Source organism: Hypanus sabinus, chromosome 11, assembly GCF_030144855.1.
Source record: "Hypanus sabinus isolate sHypSab1 chromosome 11, sHypSab1.hap1, whole genome shotgun sequence".
Taxonomy (NCBI): Eukaryota; Metazoa; Chordata; class Chondrichthyes; order Myliobatiformes; family Dasyatidae; genus Hypanus; species Hypanus sabinus.
Window position 1 is genome coordinate 11,955,272 of NC_082716.1, and position 19,371 is coordinate 11,974,642.

At 43.6% G+C, this 19,371-nt stretch overlaps 1 protein-coding gene across 1 annotated transcript in view; it reads left to right on the forward strand.

The window, feature by feature from the left end:
• Positions 1 to 19,371, forward strand: part of LOC132402339 (vitellogenin-like) — a 145,016-nt gene that overhangs the window by 35,483 nt on the left and 90,162 nt on the right. The window contains exons 12-18 of the mRNA XM_059985217.1: positions 1,345 to 1,442; positions 4,728 to 4,852; positions 4,952 to 5,053; positions 8,077 to 8,196; positions 12,282 to 12,471; positions 14,029 to 14,119; positions 19,071 to 19,256. Coding sequence (XP_059841200.1) covers positions 1,345 to 1,442; positions 4,728 to 4,852; positions 4,952 to 5,053; positions 8,077 to 8,196; positions 12,282 to 12,471; positions 14,029 to 14,119; positions 19,071 to 19,256 — 912 coding nt within the window. The remainder of the gene's footprint in view (positions 1 to 1,344; positions 1,443 to 4,727; positions 4,853 to 4,951; positions 5,054 to 8,076; positions 8,197 to 12,281; positions 12,472 to 14,028; positions 14,120 to 19,070; positions 19,257 to 19,371) is intronic.

The following is a 19,371-nucleotide window of genomic DNA, read 5'->3' on the forward strand; positions in this document are numbered from 1 at the left end:
AGAGGGAAAATGAATCAGTGTTGATCAAATGGTGTAACAAATCTGATGGGCTGATTGGCCTAATTCTGCTCCTGTGTCTTATGATATTGAATGGTGGAACAACCTACTCCTCCTTCTGCCTTCTATATTTCTATGTTGATTTAAATGAGCAGCTGAGACAGTATGACAAGATGGCAGGAGACTCAAGAGATTCAGCAGATGCTGGAAATCAAGAGCAACACATACAAAATGCTGGGGGAGCTCAGAATCTCTGAAGATAAATAGCCAGGCCTAGACCCTTTGCCAGAACTAGAAAGGAAAAGGACAGAAGTCAGAATAGGTGGGTAGGGTAAGGGGAGGAGTATAAACTAACAGGTGATAACTGAAACTAGGTGAGGGAGAAGCTGGGTGGGTGGGGGATGGGGTGTAATAAGAAGCTTGAAAGCAATAGGTGGAAGAGGTAGAGGGAAGAAGAAGAAGGAATGAGATAGGAGAAGGACAGTGGACCATGCAAGAAAGGGAATCTGAGGGAGGTGATGCAATGGTAAGGGGAACAGGTAAGGTGATGAGAAGGGGTGAGAGGGCTACCAGAATGGGGAAAATCAAAAAAGATACTGGGGGGAATGACAAGACCACTTTTCCTCAGCTGAAGAAAACTGTAGAAACATCAGAAGGTCCATGAGGAGAATTTTTTTGCAGCTAATGAATGGGTGTGCATCTCACAGGAGAGGGTGTTAGAGTGTTAGAAATAATCAGAATTAGAATCTAGTTTATTATCACTCACTTGTGTAACTTGAAATTTGATGTTTTGCAGCAGTGGTGCAGGGCAGATGTAGCATCACTATAATTTTGCACTATTTATTACTTGAGGAGGGGAAAAAGCGTTTAAGGGTGGATCTTCATGCTCCTGTGCCTCCTCCCTGATGGTAATGAGAAGAGGGCAGAGTTCCTTCATCACAGATGCCACCTTTTTAAAATAAATACTGCAAAAAGAGAGCATAATAGTGAGATAGTGTTCAGGGTTCATAGACTGCTCAGAAATCTGATGGCAGAGAGGAAGACATTGTTTCTGATTCATCGAGAATGGGTCTTCAGGCTCCCGCACTTCCTCCCTGATAGTGGTTTTGAAGATATGCCCCATGTAGTGAGGTCCTGAATGATAGATCAGCTTTAAAAGCTCACACTCAGATAAGAAGAACTTGAGATAGAGGAATGAGTATATGATGCACAATACCATCACAAGGGAATGAAAGCCTCCTCTGCTGTGAATACTTATGGATCTACCGATGTTCCTGGGCTATACAAATCTGTGACTCTGTGGTCCTACAAGCTGCAGCTGAACTCTCTCCCCTCTGAATTCCGCAGGGCTGCCGTTTTCAACATCGCAGTCAAACGACTGAGTCAGAAATGTGACACTCTCAGCTACCAGTACAGCAAAGGAATTCATTTTGGCTTGTTCAGTGGTAAGTGGGAGGGAGAATCTGTCGCTGGTCCCTTCATCGATGTTCCTTTCTTTGCACACCTTTACAAACGAACAATGGGGAAATTTTCAGCAGTGAACATGGTGGAGATTCATCCCCCCAATCAATGTCACAATAAACAAATAGCGAATAATAACATTTAATTTAACATCATTTAATAATATTATTAAAGCATTAACAATAATTATATTAATAAATAAATACCATGTAGGCAGCATGATAGGGTGACAGCTAGAGTAATTGGATTCTGCTGCCAATGCTCCTGTTTCAATTCCCACCGCTATCTGTAAGGAGTTTATACATTCTCCGCATAACTGACTGGATGTCCTCTAGGTGCTTTGGTTCCCTCCCATGTACAGGTTATGGTTAGGTTAGTAAGCTCTGGGGATGCTATGTTGGCGCCAGAAGCATTGCGGCATGTACAGGCTGCCCTCCACACAATCCTTGGGTTGTTGATGCAAATGGCACATTTCACTGCAGGTTCTGACTCTTGTGCGTACCAATACAAAGTTGTGGTCTTGGACTTCAGGTTTCTGTTTTGAGCCTAGAAATCATAGACAATAGACACTAGGTGCAGGAGTAGGCCATTTGGCCCTTCAAGCCAGCACTACCATTCAATGGGATCATGGCTGATCATCCAAAATCAGTACCCCGTTCCTGCCCTCTCCCCATATCCCTTGACTCCGCTATGTTTAAGAGCTCTAATTAACTCTCTCTTGAAAGCATCCAGAGAATACAATAATCTGCAAAAGTCTTAGGCACATGTTAAAAAAAATCTGTAAAGGGAAGATGCTTTCAAAAATAATAAAACAAAAAGCTTCTGAATATCAAAAAAAATACTATAAAGAGCAGTAAACAGTAAAAACAAACTAAATCAGATCAATATTTGGTGTGACCTTCCCTTTGCTTTTAAAACTGAAACCCTCTAGTTCTGAAACCCCGTTTGTGTGGCTGCTTCATGATTCGTTACCCTGTTACAAGAAAGTAACACGAAATAACAGACAGTGCACTGCATACAATTAAATGACTTAGCTTCATAATTCTTAATTTGACTAAAGAGTTAGTAAAGAAAAAGCAAAAAAAAAGAGAAGGGCCCACTTTAGTGAAACAGTCTAATGTGCACAAGTTGGAGCTCACGGTTTCCCCTTCGCCGATCCTCCTTCGATCTCCCCGGGCTTCGTCAGATCACAGCCCCGCTCGGGGTCAAGTCCTACAACCTCTTCTCTCCGGCATCTTCTCCCTTCATTTCCCAACGGAACAAAAGACCCAGCTCACCCCCGTGTCAGGCACGAAAACACGAAAACACACCCCTTTCATTGGATGCTCACATTCCAAAGCACCCGCTATCTCTAACCGTAACCCAAACACTGCTTCCACAGGAAGACCATTACATCAGCAGTGAAACCCTTCCCAGGGTGTTACACCTGCATCAATTCTCTTAGGTACACCGGCATGCAGTTTGCTATGAAAATCGGCCGGTAGGTTGTTCCAAGCATCTTGGAGAACTTGTCACGGTACATCTGCAGACTTTGTTTTTCAGTTGTCTCACCTGCTTCTGTCTTGCCATGTAAATCAGGTCAGCCTCAAAAATATTGAGATCAGGACTCTTTGGAGGGCATACCATCTCAACCATATGAAAAATCTAGGGTGCCTAAGATTCTTGCACTGTACTGTAACTCACACACATAACACATAAAGTCATATTGGCACAGATCAATTAACAAATAATAAGGTGTATTTACGACACAAGTTAAAGGGTAAACAGCATAACGCTACTGGCGCTTCATACATGAAGAGGCCTGGGTGATGGCAGAGAATCAGGAAATAAAACATTAAATCTGCTGATTATCCTTGCCAGCCACACAACATCTGTCTAATCTTCAGATTCAAATTCAGATTTATTTATCATATGTACATCAAATGAAATATGTCATTTGCATTAACAACAACACAACCTAGGAATGTGCTAGGGGGTGGGGGAGGGTTGCAAGTGTCACCACACTTTCTGTTGCCAACATAGCATGCCCACAATGCTCGGCAGAACAACACAGAACACAACAAGCAACCAAACAACACAGCAAACCTTCCCTCCTTCCCACCTGCGTAGACTGTTCTTCAACTTCAAAAAAGGCCTCCAGCCTCCAGTCTCCAGGCTTTTGCAGTTGGACTTCAATTTCAGGACGTCCGATCAAACTTTGGGATCTGACTTTCAAATTGTCCTTTCGTCCACCCACAGACTGGGAGACATTCCTCACTCACCCTCCACATGACTCCAAACTAGCCATGACATTTCGTTGCCCTCAAGAAGAAACAACAGATGAAGAATAAAAAATTGCACAAATCTCCTCAATTTCTTCATCCATTGCTGCCTCTCTCTGCACATTGACAACACCGCTTACATTGGGCTATCATTAAGATAGAGAGAGCTGGTTATTTAATGAGTTTGAAATGTGGTGTTGATAACAGCACAAATCTGGCAGATTTGATCTTTTTCATAAGCACAGGAGATTCTGCAGTTGCTGTAAATCCAGAACAACACACACAAAATTCTGAGGAACTCAGCAAGTTAGGCAGCCTCTATGGAAATGAATGAACGGCAACATTCTAGGCCAAGTGGTGATAAAGTCAGCCTGAAATGCTGACTGTTTACTCACGTCCAGAGATACTGCCTGACTTGCTCCAGCATTTTGTGCATTTTAATCTTTATCATTATATTTTTATATCTTTAAAAACACTCTACCTTATATGTCTCATAATTTTATGTACTTCTATCGGGTTGCCCATCTGCATCTGACACTCAGACAAGTCTTTTTACATAAAAACATAGAAAACCTACAGCGCAATACAAGCCCTTCGGCCCACAAAGTTGTGCCGAACATGTCCCTACCTTAGAAATTACTAGGCTTACCCATAGCCCTCTATTTTTCTAAGCTTCATGTACCCATCTAAAAGTCTTTTAAAATACCCTATCATAGCCGCCTCCACCACTGTTGCCAGCAGCCCATTCCACGCACTCACCACTCTCTGAGTAAAAAACTTACCCCTGACGTTTCGTGATAACAACTTTTAAAAGAGAGTTTGGGCAGTTATATGGATAGGAAAGGTTTAGAGGATCATGGGCAACATGCTGGCACATGGGACAAGCCTGAATGGACAGTTGGAAAGGACAATTGAAAGGATCAGTTGGTCTGAAGGGTCAGTTTACATGCTTTATGACTGTGTAACTCTTTAGCAGAGCCACTTGAATGTTGAGAACTATTCTTGCAGATCGGTTTCTGGCTGGAATCGATACCAACCTTTATTTACTGAAGAAATTCGATGGTATTCTTCCAACTTCAGCCATAGCCAACTTCAGATATTATGGCCTTGGAGCTCTCATGGACTCTCTGGAGGTAATTCTACCACAAAGTATCCGTCAGTAAGAGTTGTCACCTGCATCCGACTCTCCAACTGTCGGGGTTACTGACGAACATCTGGTTGTCTTTATAAAGGTTGGTATCCAGGTCGAAGGAATACAACAAGCCTTGTCAAAGAGCAAACCAGCCTTCTGGAAGGGACCGAAGAAAAACAGCATGGAGCAGATTTTGAAAAAGGTAAGGAGGATGATTCTTCATTCCACAGTGCTCTCTCTCATGGTCTGACAATCAGAATTAGGTTTATTATCACTGATAAATGTCATGAACTGTGTTGTCTTGTGGTGGCTGTACAGTGCCATACACAAAAATTACTACAAATTAAAGTAAGATATAAATACTTGCTGGCTGCTCCCAGCACATCCTTGGGTGTGTTGGCTGTGAATGAAAAGAATACATTTCACTGTTTCAATACATGTGTGATGAATGAAATCAAAATCTATGTGGATTTAGTTATTGGAAAATTACTCTAGTGATCTGGACAAATAAGAAAAAGTGATTTAAAATCCTATCTTCTCCATTTGCTAATTTGAATTCAGTTCTTTAAAAATCTAGAAATAAGAAACTACTATCAATTAAAGGTTCAAAGGTTAATTATCAAAGCATGCATTTATTAACAGCTCTGAAATTTGGATTCTCCAGACAGCCACAAAACAAAGAAAGAACGACAAACCCTCACCCCCCCCCAGACAAAAAAAGAATGACGTCCTGATCATCAACCACCCCCCCAAACCAATGCCCCCACACAAAATGGAATAGGAACATCAAACCCCCCACCCACACAAAAACTAACAGAACAGAACATCAACCCCCAATCATCATCCCCTCACACAACAAAATGGAAAAGGAACAGGTGATAAAAAACACAGAATATAAAAACCATAAGGCTGTAAAATTCCACAGTCCATAAACGCAAATAGTCCCGTCCATAAATGCTGAATCCCAATACCATCCTACGATCTCACCAATATTCATCGAAGGAGCAGGTTCCCACACGAGGCAAAGGCCTACCTGCCTGCCACAGTGGGCCACACAGTGACAGGCTGCTCACAGGTGCCTTCCCTGAAACTGATCAAAAGGCACCGAAACTCTCACTCGCCTTCTGCATTCATCTCGATGTCTCAGCCTTCCTCGATGCCTCTAATGGATGCTTTCAGTGGCTAGACAGAGTGGAACATCGGTTCATGCCTCGTCTCCAAGTTTCTTCACATTGAAGCCATCCAAGGACGCACTCACTTCCTGAAATCTTCTCGGAGACGGCAAAGTGCTGGATCACTCAAACAACCTCCAAGCTGTAAATCGCAGGCTCTGAAAGGCCCAGAAACATGCTTAAGGTGAAAAACAGATGATTAAGAAGTTAAAAAGCTATTTTCATGAGCTATCAGAAAGATGTCAACTGAGAGAGCTTTGCATGTTGGTGGATTACTTGAGAAATCCACAAATTTCCTCTAACCTATTTCTTCATCTTATACTCATTACTCCACCTGAGGCTAGATCGCCAATGACAGCTCACCAGGGTCCTCAGTCCTGGGCTAAAGGTTCACCAGCCCCATGGCTTCTGTTTGCAAAATTTCATATGTCTTCTTGGCAAAGATAAATTTCTCTCCCAAGAATGAGGACTTTAGAGCTTCTGCTGTTGTTTCGGTATCACTGGGTTTTAATGGGATGGAGTTGCTAGCCCCATGTCCAACCCTCCTCCTTGAACAGCTGGGGCAGGAGAGAGTTACACACAAAATACTGGAGAAACTCAGCAGGCCAGGGAGCACCTATGGAAAAAAGTACAGTTGACGTTTCAGGCCGAAGCCCTTCAGCAGGACTGGAGAAAAGAAGCTGATGAGTAGGTTTAAAAGGTGGGGTGGGAGGGGAGAGAGAAATATCAGGTGATGAGTGAAACCTGGAGGGGGTGGGATGAAGTAAAGAGCTGGGAAGTTGATTGGTGAAGGAGACAGAAGGCCATGGAAGAAAGGAAAAGGGGGGAGGAGCACCAGAGGGAGGCAATGGGTGAGCAAGGAGGTAAGGTGAGGGAGGGACAACACCTTCTATTCCATTTGGATAGCCTCAACCTGATGGCATGAACATTGATTTCTCAAACTTCTGGTAATGTCCCTGACCCCCCACCCCACCCCTTCACCATTTCCCTTCTCCCTCCCTGAAAATTCTATTCCCTTACTGAAAATGCTGGAAACACAGAGCAGGTCAAGCAGCATCTGCAGAGAGAGAGAGAGATAAAGTTATAATTTCAGGTCAAAGACCCTCCCCTATTTGCCTATCACCCCTGCTCAACTGGACCACCTATTATTTGTCAGCTCACGCTCTATAACCTCCTTCCACCTTTTTATATGGGTGAATTCCTCTCTACCTTGCAGTCTCGATGAAGGGACTCGACCCAAAATGTTGGCTGTCCATGTCCCTCCAGAGACGCTGTCCTGACCAGCTGAGTTCCTCCAGCATCTTACTTGTTGCTCTAGATTCCAGCAGACTTGAGTGACTGCGCGTACCCTTTCTGACCCGCTGAGTATTTCCAGGAACTCCTGTTTATTTTACTTCGAGCACTTTTTTGCTGACCTCAGGATAAGCGAGGTGGTGAGCTCCTTTTAAATCTGGTGGATCTATCGCCGAAGCACTGTTGGGAGGTTCTAGAATGTCCCCAGTATAGAGGTACATCCAGATTTGTCACTTGGAGAGAAACTTGTCAGCAAAAGCCCCATGGTCCTTTCCTTTGGAAGGGCAAAGCCATGGATCTGGAAAACCTTTGTGAGTTCGAGACACCAGATACTACAGTTGCTGAATATCTGAAGTCACACACAAAATGGTGGAGGAACTCAACAGGTCAGGCAGCATCTATGATAGAAATGGACAGTCAAGACCTTGCATCCGGACTTCAGTTTTTACTCTCAGCCTTCCGACCCAATGACATCCTCTGGTCTCATGCCTGACCCCAGCTCTAACCCCTACCATATCTTCATCAACCCCTCAAGCTTTAGTGAGTTATCCAATTGCATCCTGTAAATGGTGCACACTGTGGCTATGATTTTGAGAAAGATCAATCAGTGACCCAGCCATTATCCTTCCTCCTATCTACAAGTGACACATGAACCGTTCATTCCCCAACAAAATTGAGTCTCAGGGTAATTCTCAGTTTTTTGTTGTAGACTTCCAAAGGTTCCACATTGCTTCTTCCTCTTCTCTTGGTCCCCCTTTAGGTGTCTGACTGGAAATCGATGCCTGCAATTAAACCATTGGTGAGCTTTTACATCAAACTGTTTGGCCAAGAGATCACTTTTGTTGAGCTCAACCAGAATGATATTCAAGAAATCATGAAGGTATGAAATGAGAAATTGAAATTGCTATTTTTTTCGATCCTTTTAAGAGCAAATTTACTTGAGGTTTCTAATATAGGCAAAAGTTCAGAATTTTAGACCTGATAGAAGTTGACAAGATGATGAGAGGAAAAGACAGGGAGATAGATAGAATCTTTCTCCAAGAGTAAAAATATCAAATAGTCAAGAACAACACTATAGAAAGCTGAAGGAATTCTGTAGATCAGGCTGTATCTATCTACACAAGCACTTGGACAGATTGGGAGAACGGCAAAAAAGTGGCAGATGAATACAGTGTAGGAAGTGTTTGGTCACTTTGGTAGAAGGAATAAAGGCACAGACCAGGAATCAGAAGTGCAAAGAGACTTGTGAGTCCTTGTGCAGGATTCCTTAAAGGTCAACTTGCAGGTTGAGTCAGTGATAAGGAAGGCAAATGCAATGTTAGCATTCATTTTGAGGGGACTAAAATATAAAAGCAATGATGCTTTATCAGACCTCATTTGGAGTAATGTGAACAGTTGTGGACATAGCTAAGAAAAGATGTGTTGGTATTGGAGAGGATGTTTATGAAAGTAATCCTGGGAAAGAAAAATTACTGTATGAGGAACATTAAGTTGCTCTGGCCCTGTACTTGCAGGAGTTTAGAGGAACGAGGAGGAACCCTACCAAGTATTGAACGGCTGAGATTGAGTGAACATGAAGATGTGTCAAGAAACATAGAAGAGGCTTGACCCAAAAGCAGAGCAGGGGAGAGGATTTAGCAGTAAACAATATTTTAGTCATAAACTACAGAAATAACAAGCCATTAGAGGCTACAAAACAAGAGGGAGCAAATAATTAACACAACAAGGTTACCAAAGGCAAAGAGCATCTGGTTCATATGAGTGAACAAAGGCTGTTAAATAGGCTGCAGGTGATGAGCTGGAAACCAGCGGCAGGTGACCCCTACTTGCGAGGTGGAGACTGGGAGATAACTGTCTGTGCAGGCTTGTCAGGAGGATGTTTTCAATAGCGGAGAAGTCTAGGACCAGAAGTGCTCAGAATACAAGAATGTCCTTTTCAAACAGAGGTGAGAAGGAATTTGTTTTAACGAGAGCCTGGTGAATATGCGGAATTCAATGCTGCAGATGACTTTGGAGGTCAAGTCATAATCAAAGTGGCGGTTGATAGATTCTTGATTAGTAAAGGCATTAAAAGCTATGGGGAGAAAGCAGGAGAATGGGATAGGATAGGATGGATGTAGAGAGGATGTTTCCTACAGAGGAGGAGTCTAGAACCAGAAGGCCTCAGAATACAGGATCTTGAGATGCACATCCATAGATCATTCAGGGTTGCTATGCAAGTTCATGGAGTGGTTGGAAAGGCGAATGGGTTGTTGGCCTTCATTAGTTGGGGGATTGAGTTCAAGGACTGTGAGGTAATGTTTCAGTGAGGCTACACTTGGAGTATTGTGTTTGGTTCTGGTCATCTCATGATAGGAAGGATGTGGAAGCTTTAGTGAGGGTTCTGAGGAGGTTAAGACATACAAGTATCTGGGAGTGCAGTTAGACGAGAAGCTAGACTGGACTGCCAACACAGATGCCCTGTGCAGGAAAGCACAGAGTCGACTGTACTTCCTCAGAAGGCTGGTGTCATTCAATGTTTGTAGGGAGATGCTGAAGATGTTCTATCGGTCAGTTGTGGAGAGCGCCCTCTTCTTTGTGGTGGCGTGCTGGGGAGGCAGCATTAAGAAGAGGGACGCCTCACGTCTTAATAAGCTGGTGAGGAAGGCGGGCTCTGTCGTGGGCACAGAACTGGAGAGTATGACATCGGTGGCAGAGCGGAGGGCGCTGAGTAGGCTACGGTCAATCAGGAAAACCCTGAACATCCTCTGCACAGCACCATCCAGAGACAGAGAAGCAGCTTCAGCGGCAGGTTGCTGTCAATGCAATGCTCCTCAGACAGGATGAAGAGATCATTACTCCCCAAAGCCATTCGGCTCTACAATTCAACCACCAGGGGCAAGATATGTTAAAGTGCCGGGATTAGGACTGAGCTTAAGTTACCACTCAATGCACTTTAGTAACTATTTAAGAACTTTTTAAAAGCTATTTATTAAAGCTTTTTGGGAGGGTGATTTTAGATGCATATCATATTTATATTGAGTTAAATACTTATGTAATTAGTTTTTCTACAATAAGTGTATGGGACACTGGAAAAATGTTGAATTTCCCCTTGGGGATGAATAAAGTATCTATCTATTTACCAGGCTGCTGTCTGGATTAGAGAGTGTGTCTAATGAGGAACCGTTGAGCAAATTAGGGCTTTTCTCTTTGGACTGAAGGAGCATGAAAGGTGATTTGATAAAGGCATACAAGATGATAAAAGGCATAGATTGAGTAGACAGAGAATCACTTCTTCCCAGGGCAGTATTGGCTAACATGAATGGGTGTAAGTTTAAGGTGATTGGAACAAAGTATGGGGGGTGGATGTCAGAGGTAGGTTTTCTACACAGAGAGCAGAAAGTGAATGGAATATCCTGTCAGGGGTGCTGATAGAGGCTCAGGCATTAGGGACATCTAAGGAACTCTTAGAGAGGTTCATGGAAAAATGGAGGGTTGTGAGAGGGAGACGCATTATGTTGACCTTGGAATAGATTAAAATGGCAGCATGACATCATGAGCCAAAAGACCTGTACTGTGTCATGCTATTCTACACCCAGAGGTCACTTTATTACCTTTATTACCTAAGCAAATATGTATTCAATAAGTCAAAGCATGCAGACATGGTCAAGAGGTTCAGTTGTTCAGACCAAACAACAGAACGGAGAAAAAAATGTGATATAAATTACTTTGACCATGGAATGATTGTTGGTGCCAGACCAGGTGGTTTGAACATCTCAGAAACTGCTGATCTCCTGGGATTTTCATGCATAATGGTCTCAAGAGTTTACAGAACGTGGTGTGAAAACCAGAAAAAAAACGTGCAGTGAGCAGCGGTTCTGTGGGCGAAAACACCACGTTAATGAGAGAGGTCAGCAAAAAATAGCCAGACTGGTTCAAGCTGACCGGAAGACATCAGTAACTCAAGTAACCACATGTTACAACAGAGGTGTACAGAAGAACATTGTTGAATGCACAATACGTTGAACCTTGAAATGGATGGGCTACAGCAGCAAAAGACCATGAGTATAAACTTGGTGGGCACTTTATTCATTACGAGAGGTAAAGTGGTTACTGAGAGTCGGTTATATGTTCTATATCTCTATGCAGGCTTTAACTGGTTATATTAGAGTGCATCTCATTTATTTAAGGCCACTGGACAGCTGATTTGTATTCTTGCAGTATGTCCTAGGAATACTTTTCCAAGCAATACAATATAATAGTGTTGATGGTGGAGGAAGGGAAGCACCTTTCTTTGAAAAAGGAGGATATCTCTTTTGTTCTAGAATGAAAAGCCTCATCCTGAGAGCAGATGCAGTGGAGACAAAGACATTGAAAGAAGGGGATAGTGTTTTTGTAAGTAATAGGGTGGGAAGAGGTATCACCCAGGTAGCTGTGAGAATCAGTGGGTTTATAATAGACATCAGTGGATAAGCTGTCTCCAGCGATAGAGATGGTGAGATCGAGAAAGGGGAGGGAATTGTTGAAAATGGACCAGGTAAATTTGAAGGCTGGTTGGAAGTTAGAGGCAAAGTGGATAAATCGACAAGTTCAGCATGGGTGCAGGAAGAAGCGCCAATGCAGTCATCGATGTAGTGTAGGAAAAGTGCGGGACGGTCACCAGTGTAGGCTTTTCCAGAGCGATTGCAAAATCTGACATCTCCCACTTTGACGATTGCTCGAGCAATAATCTACTGTATGTTTTCCCAACCATCCCCTAATTAAGGATCCAGATCTAAAATTCCTTACCACTTCTGGAGCCTGGAATCCCAGCACAGAGCCTTTTGTGTCTATCTTGACCATTGCTCACTCAATCCATTTGCTTTCATTCACAAGTGAGGCAGGAAGCAAGAATTCCCCAGCAAGGGATTCCCACTCCCTCATGTCGTCGACTGTATAAGGACTGAGCAAGGTCATTCACTTTTGCTTCGTTTTCCTTTATTGCAGATGATTAGCAACCAAGGAAAACTGGATGGACTTTTCAGGAAATTTATCAACACTCTTCAACGTGGGATTTCAATAAAATGTACCAAATCCTTGCTGGTATCTGAGCTTCGACACATGGTGCCAACATCACTTGGTCTTCCCTTGGAGCTAGCCTTCTATTACACTACAGTGTCAGCTGTACAAGCACATGGTAATTATCCCTTGGGCATTTACAGCAAAGTCTTTGAAATAAGTGTTGGAAATAAATGCTAGAGAAATAAAACAGAGAGTATTCCAGACACAATTGACTGTAGGTGCCAGAACCTGGACAAATAAAGAATCAGGAACTGCAGGTTTTCGACCAAAATGTCAACCGCTCTTTCCTGCCACAGATGCTGTGTGACTTGTAGAGTTCCTACAATGGAAGGCCACCAATTGTTGCGCTTTCTTAGTTGCCCTTGAGAAAATGGTGATGTATCATGCCTCGAGAAACTGTAGGATTTTCAATCAATCGATCTGTCACCAATCATGTCGTTAGCTCACTTTCACTGAATTGCCGTTAGACGCAGAGGTGAACGCAATGTAGACTAATGGGAGTACTTGAAGCATGGCAAAGATCTCCTTGCAATAAGTGACTCAGCTTTTTCCCCAGTCATTGTCTCCTCTGCCCCATCCCACCTGGCAGAAGGCACTAACTTTGAGAACACGTATCACCAGACTTGATGACAACTTCTAAAAGACTCTGAATAGACCTCTTATACAAAGAGCATGAAACCTTGATCCTTCCACGAATTCCTTGTCCATTCATCCCTCCCCACAAACCTCCCTCCCGGCACTTATCCCTGCAAGTGGTTTAAGTGCTACACTGCTCATACACCTCCTTCCTCTCCTCTGTTCAGGGCCCCAAACAGTCCTTCCAGGAATTGCAAATCTGCTGGGGTCGTCTATTTGTGTCCAGTGCTCCTGATACAGCCTCCACTATATTGGTAAGGTCCGTCATAAATTGGAGGGACCGCCTCATCAATCACCTCTTCTCCATCCACCACAAGTGGAATTCGCCGAAGGCCAAACATTTTAATTCCAATTCCCATTCCCCTCCCCATTCCGATTCGCCAGTCCATGACCTCCTCTTGTACCAAGATGAGGCCACCCTCCGGGTGGAGGAGCATCATCTTAGGTTCCATCTGGGTACTTCCAATCTGATGGCAGAATATTGATTTCTTCTTCCAGTGAACAAACCCACCCCCCCTGCCTATTCCCCACTTTCTCTACTTCTCACCCACCTATTACTGCCCCTTAGGTTCTCCCCTCCTTCTCTTTCTCCTATTGTCCACTCTACTCTCCTATCAGATTCTTACTTCTCTAGCCCTTGACCTTTCCTACCCACCTGGCTTCACCTACCTCTTTCCAGCCAGCCTTCTTCCCCACCAACCCACCTTTTTGTTTTGTCATCTTTCCCCCTTCCTTCTTAGTCCTGAAGAAGGGTCTCGGCCCAAAACATTGATCGTTTATTCATTTCCATACATGCTGCCTGACCCACTAAGTTCTTCCAGCATTTTGTGTGTGTTGCTCTAAATTCCCAGCATCTGCAAAATCACTTGTGTTTATGATTTGCAAATCTTTCCTATTTCTGATATGGACTGACCTATTGTGTACCTCTAACACTCCCATCATTTATTCCAGAGTTCTAAAAAGCAACATTTATTTGATCAGAAGGGGAGAAGAAGGGCTTATGAACTAAATAACCATTGTCTTGCTTTTCCCACAGCCAAGGCAACTTTCACTCCACCCCTTTCCAACACAACATTGTCTCACGTCCTCAACAGAGCCATTCATCTTGAATCTCAGCTCACTGCCAGGTAATTCTTTCACAGAACAGATGGGCAAATACATTTAAAGGATTTGGGTGATGAGAAGCTAAGATATAAGATTAACTTTAATTGCCAAGTGTACATCAAAAAATAGAGCGGAATACACCCAGTGCCCACATTATATGGAATAAAAATTCTGTATTGCTAATAATACAGCATGGTAGTGTAGAGATTAGCGAGCCAGGGTTCAATTCCCACAGCTGCCTGTAAGAAGTTTGTACGTTCTCCGTCCAAGTGCTCCAGTTTCCAGTTGCACAGTCTAAAAACATACCAGTTGGTAGGTTAATTGGTCATTATAAATTCTCCTGCGATTAGGCTAGGGTTAAATTAGGGATTGCTGGTTGGCATGGCCAAAAGGGCCTACTCCACACTGGTTCTCAATAAATAAATGGCCATTCAAGTTCATCATTTAAAACTCACCTGGTTTATAGATGCCCTTATGGAGAAAATCCTGCATTATATTTTAGCCAGTCTGGCCAACTTGTAACTCCCAGCTGCCCACTGTGGTTGTGCTGTAACTCCAAAGAACATGGTAGAATATAATACAGAAACAGGCCCTTCGGCCCACAATGTTGTGCCAAACTGATTAACCTAATGATATCTACACTCAGTGGCCACTTGGTTAGGTACTTCCTGAATCAAATAAAGAGGCCACTGAGTGTATGCTCATGGTCTTTTGCCACTGCAGCCCAACCACTTCAAAGTTCGACGTGTTTTGCTTTTCTGCACACCAGCATTGTAACGTGTGGCTTTTTGATGTCGCCTTCCTGTCAGCTTGAACCAGTTTGGCCATTCTCCCCTGGCCGCTCTCATTAACAAAGCATTTTCGCCAGCAGAGGCTGCCGTTGACTGGATTTTTTTATGATTTACACACCTCTTTCTGTAAACTCTAGAGACTGTTATGTGCAAAAATCCCAGTAGATCAGCAGTTTCCGAGTTACACAAATGAAACATTCAGCTGCGTAAGTCTAAGGGAAACAATCTCTGGCCCCGCCAGATATGTGAGATTGAGGCAGGAGTGCACCCTGAAACCCCGTTTATGTGGGTGCTGTGTGATTCGTTACCCTGTTACAAATGAGTACCATGAAATAGCAGACAGTATACTGCATACAATTAAAAGATTTAGTTTTATAATTCTTAATTTGACTTGAGCATTAGTAAAGAAGGAACAAAAGCAATAGAAAAGGGCACAAGTTGGAGCTCGCAGCTCCCCTTTCACCAATCCTCCATCAATCTCACCCTGGGCTTCATCGAATCACATTTTCGCTCCGGGTTGAATCCTACGACCTCCTCTCTCTGGCATCTTCTCTCTTCATCTCTTGCTAACAAAAGCCCCAAGCCCAACCTTAGTGTCCCTCACCAGAGAAACCTCCCCTTAATCCAACCATCCTAATTGGATGTCACACAATTCTCTTATTTCTTATCTTCAACAGTAACTCAACAAAAGCGGAAACCAAGCAGCTCACACGGAACAGCACAAAAAAAAGATGAACCAGGGCATTACACAAACCACCTGTCTGACACCAACAATCATTCCACAGTCAAAGTCACTTAGATCACATTTCTTCACCATTCTGATATTTGGTCTGAACAACAACTGAACCTCTTGACTTAGCATACATTAAAAGGACTCGATAGGGTGGATGTGGGAAGGATGGTTCCTGTGGTAGGAGTGTCAAGAGGGCATGGGCTCAAAATTGAGGGTCAACCCTTTAGAATACAGTAAGGAGGAATTCTTTTAGCCAGAGAGTAGTGAATCTGCAAAATGCTCCGCCACGGACAGCAATGGAGATCAAGTCTATGGGTATATTTAAAGCGAAAATTCAGTTTCCTGATTGGTTAGGGCATCAAATGTTATGGCAAAAAAAACAGGTGTATGAGGTTAAGTGGGATCCAGCATCAGCCATGATGAAATGGCAGAGCAAACTTGATGGGCTGAATGGCCTTATTATGCTCCTCTGTCTTATGGTCTGGTGTGTACAGGTGTGCCTCGTAAAGACCATAACACATAGGAGCAGAATTAGGCCATCTGGCCCATCGAGTCTGTTCCGCCATTCAATCATGGCTGATCCTTTTTTCTATTTCCTCCTCAAACCCAGTTCCCGGCCTTCTCCCCATAACCTTTGATGACATGTCCAATCAAGAACCTATCAATCTCTGCCTTATATACGTCCAATGACCTGACATCCACAGCTGCACGTGGCAAAAAATTCCACAAATTCACCACCCCTGGCTACAGAAATTCCTCCGCTTCTCTGTTCTGAAAGAGCGCCCCTCTATCCTGAGGCTGTGCCGTCTTAGCCTGGACTCTCCAAAGATGGGAAACATCCTTTCCACATCTACCCTGTCTAGGCCTTTCAACATTCGAAGAGTTTCAATGAGATCCCCCCTCATCCTTCTGAATTCTAGTGAGTACAGACCCAGAGCTATCAAATGTTCCTCGTATGATAACCCTTTCATTCCTGGAATTACCCTTGTGAACCTCCTCTGGACCCTCTCTATTGCCAGAACATCTTTTCTAAGATGAGGGGTCCAAAACTGTTCACAATACTCAAGGTGAGGCCTCACCAGTGCCTTACAAAGCCTCAGCATCACACCCTTGCTCTTGTATTCTAGATCTCTTGAAATGAATGCTAACATGGCATTTGCCTTCCTCAACACTGACTCAATTTGCAAGTTAACCTTCAGGGTGTTTTGCACAAGGACTCCCAAGTCCCTTTGCATCTCAGATTTTTGGATTTTCTCCATTTAAAAAATACTCCACACATTTATTTCTTCTACCAAAGTGCATGACCATGCATTTCTAACATTGTATTTCATTTGCCACTTTCTTGCCCATTCTCCTCATCTGTCTAGTCCTTCTGCATCCCACCAGTTTCCTCAACGTTACCTGCCCTTCCACCAATCTTCATATCATCTGCAAACTTGACAACAAAGCTACCTATACCATCATCTAAATCATTTATGTAAAACTTAAAAAGAAGCAGTCCCAACACCAACCCCTGCGGAACACCACTAGTCACTGGCAGCCAACCAGAAAAGGATCCTTTTATTCCCACCCGCTGCCTCCTACCAATCAGCCACTGTAGCCACTGATTGTATGTTATTTGCATCAAATGAAATCAAATCAGCAAGGATTGTGCTGGGATCATCCCTCAGGTGTCACTGAGCTTCTGGCACCAACAGAACATGCTCACAAGCTACTGATACCATTGCTGCTTAGACAAGTCAAGTTCAAGTTTAATGTCCTTTGACTCTACATATATACAACCAAACAAAATAATATTCCTCCAGACCATGGTGCACCAACATATATCACATAAAGCACATAAGACAAGATATTACTATAAATAAGTTAATAAAATAGAATACAAAATGCATATTGTACATCAGTCAATGAAAGCAAGCCTGCAGGTACAGCAGGCAGTGAAGAAAGCTAATGGCATGCTGGCCTTTATAACAAGAGGAACTGAGTATAGGAGTAAAGAGGTCCTTCTGCAGCTGTACAGGGCCCTGGTGAGACCCCACCTGGAGTACTGTGTGCAGTTTTGGTCTCCAAATTTGAGGAAGGACATTCTTGCTATTGAGGGAGTGCAGCGTAGGTTTACAAGGTTAAATCCCGGAATGGCGGGACTGTCGTATGTTGAAAGATTGGAGTGACTGGGCTTTTTATACACTGGAACTTAGAAGGATGAGAGGGGATCTGATTAAAACATATAAGATTATTAAGGGATTGGACACACTGGAGGCAGGAAGCATGTTCCCGCTGATGGGTGAGTCCAGAACTAGAGGCCACAGTTTAAGAATAAGGGGTAGGCCGTTTAGAACAGAGATGCAGAAAAACTTTTTCACCCAGAGTGGTGGATATGTGGAATGCTCTGCCCCAGAAGGCAGTGGAGGCCAAGTCTCCAGATGCATTCAGGAGAGAGTTAGATAGAGCTCTTATAGATAGCGGGGTCAAGGGATATGGGGAAAGGGCAGGAACAGGGTACTGATTATGTATGATCAGCCATGATCACAGTGAATGGCGGTGCTGGCTAGGAGGGCCAAATGGCCTACTCCTGCACCTACTGTCTATTGTCATATAGTGCACAGCACAGTAATGTAAACAGTAAGCAGCTCACTGTCCTAGTGATAAGACCTCTGTGGTGGCCAGGTATGTGTTAGTCTCACAGCCTGAGGGAAGAAGCTGTTACCCAGCCTTGCAGTCCTACTCCTGATGCCACAGTGTGCTCTGAGCAAACCCAGGTGCAAAGGAATGATAGTCAGGTTTATTCATAGGATTTCCAGCTGAGCAGCAGTGGCCTGACCAAGTGAGAGCGTGAGGTGAATCATTGTCGAAGCACACACAAACTGCACTAATTGGGAGTCTGCTTTAAACGGGTGCAGTACACTGAAAACCCATGCCAGTCAAAATAAACTTATCAAGGTTAAACAGAAAGCACATGGGCTTAATGACTCTAGATAAAACAGCGGTTAACAAACTGGTGCAAGACCAGCAGGGTTCATGACAACCGATGCTCCTGTATCTCCTTCCTGACGGTAGTGGGTCAAAGAGATTGTGGGATAGGTGGTAGAGATCCTCAATAATGCTTCAAGCACTTTTATACAGAGCTGCCAGAAAATGTCACGTGGGTGGGGGGTGGGGAAGGAAGACCCCTGATCCTCTCGGTAGTTTTTACTGTCCTCTGCAGGGACTTGCAGTCCGATGCATGGCAGATTCCGTACCACACAATAATGCAGACAAACAGAACATTCTTGATGGTGCTCTTGTAGAAAGTTGTTAGAATGGGGGGGGGTGAGAACCTTGCATGCCTCAATCACCTCAAAGTATCGATACGGCTGTGCACTTTTGACTAATGAGTTGTGGGTTCAGAATAGATGGTGATGTGCACACCAAGGAACTTTGTGACTTGACTGCTGTCTTCCTTCCTCCCAGTTCCGTGAAAGATGTCAAAGGAATCATGGGAATAAACAGCCCTATGATCCAGACCGGAGTGGAAGTTCAGCTGAAGACCAGCACTGTCATCCCACTGAACTTCACTGCAAGAATAAGCTACAAAAAGAGGAACATTAAAATTGAATCACCTCCTCTGCAACAGGAAAATCAGCTGTTCTCTTTCAGGTAACACCAACATAGCTGCTCGTAGTGAAGGTCAACATTTAGTCACATGCCGATCAATCAATCAAAAACAACTTTTGTTTCTTTAGTAACAAAGTCAGAAGTAGTGAAAATACTC